This window comes from Amphibalanus amphitrite, unplaced genomic scaffold, assembly GCF_019059575.1.
Source record: "Amphibalanus amphitrite isolate SeventyFive unplaced genomic scaffold, NRLGWU_Aamphi_draft 000786F_arrow, whole genome shotgun sequence".
NCBI classification, from domain to species: domain Eukaryota; kingdom Metazoa; phylum Arthropoda; class Thecostraca; order Balanomorpha; family Balanidae; genus Amphibalanus; species Amphibalanus amphitrite.
This window is the reverse complement of record NW_024882280.1, coordinates 186,397-195,673: the sequence shown is the minus strand read 5'-3', so window position 1 is coordinate 195,673 and position 9,277 is coordinate 186,397. Positions and strand designations below refer to the sequence as shown.

Sequence of the window (9,277 nt, the reverse complement as noted above, 5' to 3'; positions counted from 1 at the left end):
GAACGCTCTCTGGAGGATTCTAGAGCTTTCTGGAGCTTTCTGGAGGTTTCTGGAGGCGCTGGAACAGGCCCATTCTGTTACCTTTCTTTGCCATGCAATACACTTTATTCTTTGAGGTTATAGATGGGTAAACAATAATCGCTAAACAACCGTACCAGCCTCCTGCACCAAAGTCCTCCACCGATCTTTGGACTCAAAGACTCTACCGCGACAATTTATCGATAAATTCTGCCAAGCGCCTAGCCCTATAGGTTTACGTTATGAGCTGGCGTAAAATAATTTTCCACCGTAGGCTGGCTAATTATGAAATAGTTTTTCCAATTTTCGGTTTCACCTAGCTAGGTAACTTGGTGCAAGAGGCCATCTCCCGATTCCCCCGCCATCTCCGTATCTCAGTAACTTTGTCCACCTAGCCACAGGCAGGCTACAGTGACAGTCCCCCTCTCAAAGCCCGGTCGACGGTCATCGTTTTCTCTCAGCCTCGGGCCACCGGACAGCTCTCATCACCGCTCAGGCCGCGGTCACCGTCCCAACGCGCGGCTCTTCAGCACCCTCGTCTCCGGCGGAGTCAGCACCAGCCGCTCCCGGAGCCCGGCTGTTTCTGGGGCCGCTCACCGCACCTGCAGGCTGGTACGGTCCAGGGTAGTATGGGGCGACGTTGCCAGAATAGGTGGTGCCGCCGTTTGCAGTGTGGCGCGTGCCGCTGGCTCCTGAGTAGCGGGTGTCTCCGTTTCCACTGTAGTAAGTACCACCGTTTCCAGGGTAGCTGGTGCCCGCGTTTCCATTGTAGCGCGTGCCGCTAGCCCCCCAATACTGCGGCCCGGCTGGCCAGATCCAGCCGGGGCCGGGGTGGGGCGGCGCCGGAACGCCAGGCTGGAAATCCGGATAGAACGGAGCCGCCGCCGCATCGGTGTGAAGTCGGATGGACTCACTCAGGCGCCGGATGGCGAACACTTTATCGGGCGAGAGAAAAGAAAGCTGCGATCTGTAAAGAAATCACTCTGTTGTCAGTTTTGTTGATAAGCGAAGTGCAAATAAGACGTTTAGTCGTAAATTTATTACCTTCTTCAAAAACAATGCTCCGGAAACAAAATAATATCCATATTTTCATGAATTTTCGCTCTGTCGTCTCAGTGGTGCTGGTGTATGGGTAAATATTACAGCACCTGAATTGTAAAACCAACTCACTCATCCTCGCATATGGCACATAATGACACAATATGCGTGCACCTGTAGGATTATCGGATTATGAGGCACGTGCACTCACCCAGCACTGCTGCTGCTGCTGCTGCTGCTGCTGCTGCTGTAGGAACTGCCGTCATATTGCCCTCCGTCACGAGACTGGCTGTCGGAGATTTCTCCAAGAGGTTTGTTGTAAGGGGCTGGGCCGCCGGGGTCGCTGCCTTTGGGTGCACCCGGCGGCGGATAGGAGGCTGCCTGTCCACTCTGCCACCGGACAGAGCCGACGGCTACAAGGAGCACCTGCAGCAGAAAGCAGCGTCATACACGGCCCCTCCAGCCTCAACAACTATTACACGATCATGTCAATCTAACTTTGAAGCGCCGCTGTCTTTAGATGGAGACAAAAGCTTATCCGAATGAAAGTACGCATAAAAAATAAGTAGAGAGCAAAGTTAGCCACAACCTTTGATTTCGCTCCCCACTGCTGCCAACTCACGACAAGCTTCCACATTGTGGCTGCGTCGACGGAAGACTGGCCGACTGGAGGTGCGCGCCTGACCCGCCCCGGTCACACTCGGCACACCTATTCGACTTCCTGTGTCGATTGGAGTCGGGCACACTTCCGCTGGCAGCCTGGGTCGATCGGATGGCCCCACCCCTCCTGTGCGAATGGAAAGCTGGCGGTCGTGAATCAGGCAGAGTGATTGAAGGCGATAGCCTTTCGCCGTCATGCTTGCCGCGACTTTGGGTGCTTTCTATTTCCATATCGCTGATGTTAAGTCGCTGATTGCAAACACTACGATAGGCATACGCTCGTACATGTGCCCGCATACAGTATGATTCATCATTCAACAGCTGCTTTGATAATGGAAATTGGAAACTCCTCCATGGCGAAAAAAAAAACCTGATAAAATGCTGAGATGGAAATGGATCAAATAAAAAGTTAAAATATTGAAGCAACACGAAAAAGAACAATAGCCAGCTTTTATGCCCACCTAGTGTTGTTGTCGTTGTGTACAGTCTGTCTTTTAAGTACTGCGCAAAGTACCTAACGGTGGAACCATCAAGCCTGACCGAGGAAGGGCCTGCTAAATTTGAGTCACCGAAGCAATTGACATCCTCGTCCATTCCCCAGGTCAATGGATTCGGTGACTTTCAAATTATAGCAGGCCCTTCTTCGGTCAGGCTTGATGGGTCCACATTCCATCGTGACTTTGCGCGGTACTTTTAACCCGCGCCCCGTAGGGCTACCGGCGGACCCTACCACCCGTAGGGGGGGGGGGGGGGCGTTTCGGCCCCCTCGGAAATTTACCGGCCGATTTTCAAAATCCAAACGGTGTTTGATAGCCCCACCAAAGAACTACCTTGTGACCAAATTTCATTGACCTAGGTCAAACTGATGACGTCACAGGTCAGGTCAAATGTCAGATTTTCACCGTTCACAGGCATTTCAAGAAATGTGTTGTGAAATCGAGTAAATTAGTAAGTTATTGAAAACCATCGATGGTACATTGTTCGTCAAACACATACTTCGCTATCTGAGGTCACTGATACCAGGTCAGGTCACAGAGGTCAGGTCACTGGGGGTCACAATATGAAAGTGTCGTGTGATACATGTTTATGGTCCATTTTACATGACAAATGCGATTATTTGGGTCAGGCAGCCTTTGGGGTCAGTTGAGATTATGTTCCAGTGAAGGTCAGGTCAAGGTCAGGTCAAGGTCAGGTAAAATTAGGTCAAATTTCAAAGTTGATATTTTTGCATAAAATGGGTATCCATTCGATGCAGCTTGTCACGGGGAGTCCAATGGTGGTCTTTGTTTTGCCCTACGTGGTCTAGAATTGCCTAAAATTGAGTTTGTAAATTTGACGTTATCATTTTTGAAGAGTTTTTTTCGCTATAACTTTACCAAAAAAGGAGATATCGATCTGAAATTTGGTATGTAGATAGAAATAGAAGACGGTAGGTACTATCACATACATTCCGTTTTTTCGAAACTCAAAAAACTTTTTGGAATTTTTTTTTGGCTAACATATAAAAAAATGCATTTTTGATTTTTGGGGGTCAAAACTCAAAAAATTCAAAAATTCGAGATCGCAGTTTTGTAGCCCTGTCAATTTTACACCTTTTATGTCTTCATCATTTTTCTGTATCTTCAAAGCTGTGGGCCTGACAGCTCTTCTCGCGAAGGTCTTTTTTCGGTCGAAAATGGCAGAACATGACGTCATTCTGACGTCATTTGTGGCCAACCTATCATAGGGTCTGGACAAATTTTTGGTCACAATGTGTAAAATTGATGCCCGGAGGAATCCTGAAAGTTTGGTGGCGATATCTTTAGCCGTTTAGGAGATATCGACCGAAAAGGACAGGGGGGGGGGCGTTTCGGCCCCTCCTACGGGGCAAGGGTTTTAAGACAGACTTTAATCTATGAATGCTATAACTTCGATTCCAGACCATTGCACCCAGCCAATTTACCCAGGGGTGCTATCGACCTTTTATTTAGTCTTACGACTCGTGTCTGTCGGTGCTTGGATGCCCCTCTGCCCGGCCTCCCACGACACACGCGAGGGGCGCTAATAAGACGCTACGCCGCCGCCATAAGCAGCACGCCAGTCGGCCACAGACTGGGTGTCTGGGTGGCCACTCCCATCGGTCGCAGGGCGCGCGCACGAACCGTGGAACCGAGAGGTCACAGCATCGCGGCGAGCGCGAGTCCTATCTGAGTGAACGGTGGAGGTCGTAGCAGCGGCGTGGTGTGTGAATCACTCGGTGCAGTCGGCAGTCTGTTGGCGGTAAACTATCGCGAATTTGCCAAATTGATTGGGTTCAGGTGCTTGCTCGCCTAGTTCTCCGAAGGATTACTATAAAAAGGGCAATGTGTTGAGGGAAAATAGTGCGTTTGCTAAATCCCTAGCTTGCTAGAACGTTTGAACATACGATATACTGGTGAGCCCTAAGGTCGCAAAGTTGCAGCGCTCAGCTCGTATCATTCATATTTTAGCTGTAGGTATACATCTTCTAGTTAATTTGCTACTAACCTACCTACTTCCCACATAAATGTGGTTCAGCTCTGGGCGTTGTCACTTGTCATATTGTGTTTAACTTGTCAAGACGCTTCGTATTTTCACTTATTTTGGCCATCATTTACCTTTGACGTCACTTGACCGAAGGTTTAGCCTTGACTTTTCGAGGGAAATCAAAAATGTTTTCCCGATTGATGTTCTATTTTTTGGTTAAGCTTGATTTGTTTTAAAGTTATTCGTAAAAGCTTTAATTTTCTCTAATGCATCATGTACACATGACTCCTGCGACGTGATCTCTGATCTGACCTACACTGTAAACTCATTTTGACAAGGGGTTGTCGTACAATGACGAGCGTTTGTCAAAAATACTAATAAAGGTTATGTCGAACGACAAATATCTTGTCACAGTTGGTTGAATCAACAGGGCAAATATTAGTATCAGCCCCAGCACCCAGTCGACCATTCATAAAATTGACGAGGATTATGGAGGCTATTGTGAAAACTACCAGGGTCTTATTCGTAATATGGAACATAGATTTGCTTATGATTTGTAATTTATATCCTTGTCGAAAGAACCAGCTACACCATTGCAACAATACTGATACATACTTATGTAATCTATGTCCTTGTCAAAGGTATCAGCTACACCTTTGCAACACGGACTTAGTTACGCTAGTTAGACGTGTTAGTAGTAACATATACAAAGCTGTTACTTGTTATATAGGTGGCGCCAAAAACGTTTCCGGCCGTTTCATTTTGAAAGTTTCAGTTGCGCGCCAACCGCCGTGCAGTGATGTGGCCTCCTGCGCACTTCCGTGAAAATGGTAGGTGATTAACAGTGTTCGGTCGTTTTTGTCATTTTTTTAATGAAATGTATATGTCTTTCAACTGATAGTAATGCAGATTGAATCAGATAAATTTGCTAAATAAGTGCGTGATGTATGGAAGCAAGCACAATGTGTTCTGCTCCAGGCCATATTGTTCTGCATATGCTATAATATAGCGATGCTTTCTTTCAGGCTTTCATCAGGAGCGAAAGCTCCAGCTTGCAAGCAAGGGTCGCTACACTGAAGACAGCAAACTGCAGAAACTCAATAATTCTAAAAATGAAAAAGCACCTGAATTCCAAGGGGCTAATGAATTTGAATGCCCCTTAGATTTGAATGGGTACAGTGTACTCGGTAAGTGTTGACGCTCATTGCTTTTTCGCATGCGTTATTGCCCTTGCCCCTTGGGTCATGAGTGTTATCACCATTGTGTGTGTAATGTGTATGTACCATTTTAAATACATGACCTACTTTCAGTAATGCTGTTTTGCTGTAATAATGAGACTGCAGAGCGGCGAATTTGTGGAGAAAACTGACGAATACAAGGGAGGTCTTTGTAAAACGTTACAAACCTGAGACTAGTAGATTGCTTACAAGTACAGGTCTGCTGCACGTAGACATTACTATGCTAACTAAGATTTGCATTGATTTGACTTAACAAGTACACGGCTCAGCCCTGTTAAATGCAAACATGCGCAGGTCTTTACCTGGTAGCCGCATGATTATAACTAGGAAAACAGTCGTTCACACAACAATGACAAAGCAAACTTTGGTAGCTAGTCTAACGAACTACATGTGAGTGGGTTGTAAGAAAAACTACCATGACAAACAATAGGCTCGTTCGATGACATGGCAAAGGGTGCGGGGATTTGCGCTAAATAATTTTCCTTGTAAAAGTAACAAACGTTTGTTGAAATGAGTTTACAGTGTAAAATGACCTTTGTGAAATGGCAGTCCTATTCCACCTGTATCTAAAGCCGTTTACCGTTTGTCGCTAGGCTGCTTCATTCCCATGGTTTGGGGCGAACATCCGCACCCTCTGTGTCGATGGGAAGTTGGCCCGGACCCCCTTCGGTGTGTAGGTGAAGACTTCAAAGCGAGAACACAAACTTTTTATTGTGCATGTGACGTGCGACATTGTAGCTTTGCAGGTATCATCCATTCTGTTCGGTCCATACATACAGACCCATATATTTGATGCACGCAGTGGCATATGCATTCAGCATTTAAAACATTCAAATTGCATTCAACGGTCCACGGGCCAGAGAACACATCACGAAAAATCCAAACGCGTCGGACTGATGCTGTACCTACGTTTCGTTTTTTTTCCTGGCCGAATTTCTTACTCGTAGGTACACCTATGTTTCTTTAACATCATCAAATCTGATGTCACCAAATAACGAACAGAACATCACGCGTTTTTAATTATTTTCCTCACAATTGTTCCATGCTTTGATTTCCTTAGTTTTTATATTCCTGAAAAGCTAAGAAAGCAGTAAAAGGAGCTGAACTTGTAGGTACATTTTTTATTACATTCCAACGGAAACTATTTCTTAGCTTATTAATGGGTAAATCAAAATAGGTAGGCAATAGGCATGGTAGGTATGGGCTTCATCAAATCAATGCATCGAGGGGCCGAGTTTCCATTGAGAGTAAGCGTGATTTTTAACATCATAAAAACTGACCAGTCGATATCAGATAACTTAATCCTCGCATGTGTGCGGCGTTTGCCAGCTTCTAATGTGTAGGGGAGGGGGTCGGTTGGACCCCCTTGCCGTTTGGCTCCTGATCGAGCTAGAGCTTCGCGGAAAAAACGACCGTGTTGCCCGTGACGAGAGGAAGCCGATGATACCCAATTTCAAGGTCCTAGGTCATTGGTTGACCTTCCAGGTCAGGTCAATGACCCAAAGTCGGGAAAGCAAGGTCTGTTAGAAAGTCGTAAAGTGTGGCTGCTAAGGTGTTTTTCAGGGTGCTGATCATGAATATCGTGCTAGTTTTGATGACAGATGATGTCTTTAAGCATTTAGACCAGGTCGGGTCGGGTCAGGTCAGGTCAACCAGTAGGGGTCGTAACGGATATTCGAAGTAGGTGTCAACCGCCTCTGACAGCTTCGTAGCATGTTATGAAGACACCAAAACTACTTCGTAAATGTTCAAATGGCTGCTAAATTCGAATTCAGCTCCAAAAACTAGCCTAGAAACATGTACAGCTCGAAAAAGGGAACCGAGGTCACCAAAGGTCAATGACCTGACCTGACATTCAGGTGACCTTGACATCCACCCAAATGCATGGGAGCAACATCAAATCTCATGTCTGAGCTTTTGAAACCACGAGAAGCTTGCAAACGCGCGGCTAATGCGAGCCGACATACTCCGAATCGCGATTCCGGCCATACATGGCCTCGAGAAATAGGTCACAGGTCAAAGGTTACTTAGGTCAGGGTCATGAATTTTTGAGAGTAGGTGTAAAATCGATCAACTCGAGGGCACTGAAAGTTTCGTCGCGATCCGCCGCATTTTGCGCGAGTTATTCGCGAAAAAAACCATGGGGGGTCCATTTGACCCCCCTACACATGCGAGGGTTATTTCTAGTACGGCTCCAAAACAGGTGGTGAAGGTAACGAACAATTTCCAATTCAACGATAGAATTAGATATTAATGGTTGACTTACCGGACATAACAATATATAGGTAGCGTGAAATGTGGCAGGGATTTACAAACGCACATATTTTACAAAACCAGCGCTATTACCCTTATTTTTTATTTGCGGTGTTCAGTGTGTCATTTGAGAACTGAAATGAAAATGCATCACGAGAGAAGATCACACGAAACTGGACAGCACTGCTCAGAGCAGAATCTATTGATGGTTGTGCTCAGTGTATTACTTTTGGTGTTCTGTGTTCGAGTGACCGCGGCGTCTTCACCAAGGCCCTCTGTCGAGCTGCAGCGGGCCGGCACCCTCTCCGAGCTCATCTCCCACCTGACCGCCGCCGGGGAGCTGCCGGCCACTCCGCTGCACGTGCTGCCCTGCGGCACCATCTCGGAGCGGGCGCTGACGGGCCTGCTGCGCCGGCTGCCGTGTCGGCGCGGCTGCACCGTGGCCGAGCTGTGCCGGCCGTGCCACCAGCAGCTCGGCGCCGGTCTGTACCGGCCGTCCGGCGGCACCCTGCTGCTCTGGGCCGGCTCCAAAGACTGTCTGCAGCCGCCTGAGGAGAGCGTTCCTCGACACTGGGCCAGCGCAGCAGTGCTCCTCCTTCCACCCGACGGGATGGCCTGCAGTGAAGCGCTATCGCTGTCCCTTTTCAACAAGAGTCCGTTTCCTTTGTGTGTTGAACTTGAAAATGGCGTTTGGAGAGTATGGCGCCGCATCACTTTCACCAAAATGGATGTGGATATAAGAAAAGTTGCGCTGTTTTCCTTTGGAAACTTGACGCTCATCAACCAGGGAATGGCACAAACCAAAAATCTTGGCGGGGTGAAACTAAGCGTGGAGTTCTTGAACTACTACCCTTATGTGTATTGTCTGAACTTCACTGACAATGGAACCTGTCCAGCGCCGCTGCCTCGTCCAGAGACGAACATACTATCCTCTCTTGCAGACCACTTCAACTTCTCGACGGAGCTGCGTCAACACCCAAGACGTGTCTGGGGTAGTTACAAAAACGGCACGTGGCACGGTCTCCTGGCGAGCGTGGTTCGTGCCGAGGCCGACCTGGCCCTCGGAGGTATGTCGGTGACGGCCGAGCGTGCCGGCGCGGTCCACTTTCTGCAGGAGTTCACCATCGTGCGCTCCATGTTCGTGTCTCGCCGGCCGCCGCCGCTGCCCGCCTACCTGACCGTGCTGGCGCCCTTCACGCCCTCCCTCTGGGCCACCGTGATCGGAACGTTACTGGCAGTTTCTGTAGCGCTGATGATGCTGAGAAGATCCCGCCTCGACGCAGCGCTGCTGGACACTTTCCGGGTTCTGCTGGGGCAAAGCCTGTCCAACACCTACCTGGCTCTCGCCGATCGTCTGCTGATCGGCGTGTGGATGCTGATCGGCTTCATCATCGCCTGCAGCTACACCAGCAGCCTGACGTCGTTCCTGGTGAACGGCGCGCCCGGACGGCCGGTGGAGACCATGGAGGAGCTGGCAGACAGCGACTACCAGTTGGCTGTGAACCCCAACAACAAGGTCTTCCTCGAGTGGCTGAACGCGCGGCAGAGCGCAGTGTTCTCCCGTGTGCGCTCCAAGGTGGTGATGG

At 48.5% G+C, this 9,277-nt stretch overlaps 1 protein-coding gene and 1 long non-coding RNA gene across 2 annotated transcripts; one reads left to right on the top strand and one right to left on the bottom strand.

The window, feature by feature from the left end:
- Positions 1 to 77: 77 nt before the first annotated feature.
- On the bottom strand, positions 78 to 1,754 carry LOC122366120 (forkhead box protein O6-like). The gene is made up of 3 exons (XM_043337973.1): positions 1,679 to 1,754; positions 1,268 to 1,482; positions 78 to 985 (listed from the first exon to the last, which is right to left on the bottom strand). The coding sequence occupies exons 1-3, from the start codon at positions 1,691 to 1,693 to the stop codon at positions 511 to 513; spliced, it is 705 nt and encodes a 234-aa protein (XP_043193908.1). The 5' UTR covers positions 1,694 to 1,754; the 3' UTR covers positions 78 to 510.
- A 2,894-nt stretch (positions 1,755 to 4,648) lies between these two features.
- Positions 4,649 to 5,513, top strand: LOC122366121. The gene is made up of 2 exons (XR_006253847.1): positions 4,649 to 5,030; positions 5,226 to 5,513. It is a non-coding gene; the product is annotated as an uncharacterized LOC122366121 (long non-coding RNA).
- Positions 5,514 to 9,277: the final 3,764 nt, after the last annotated feature.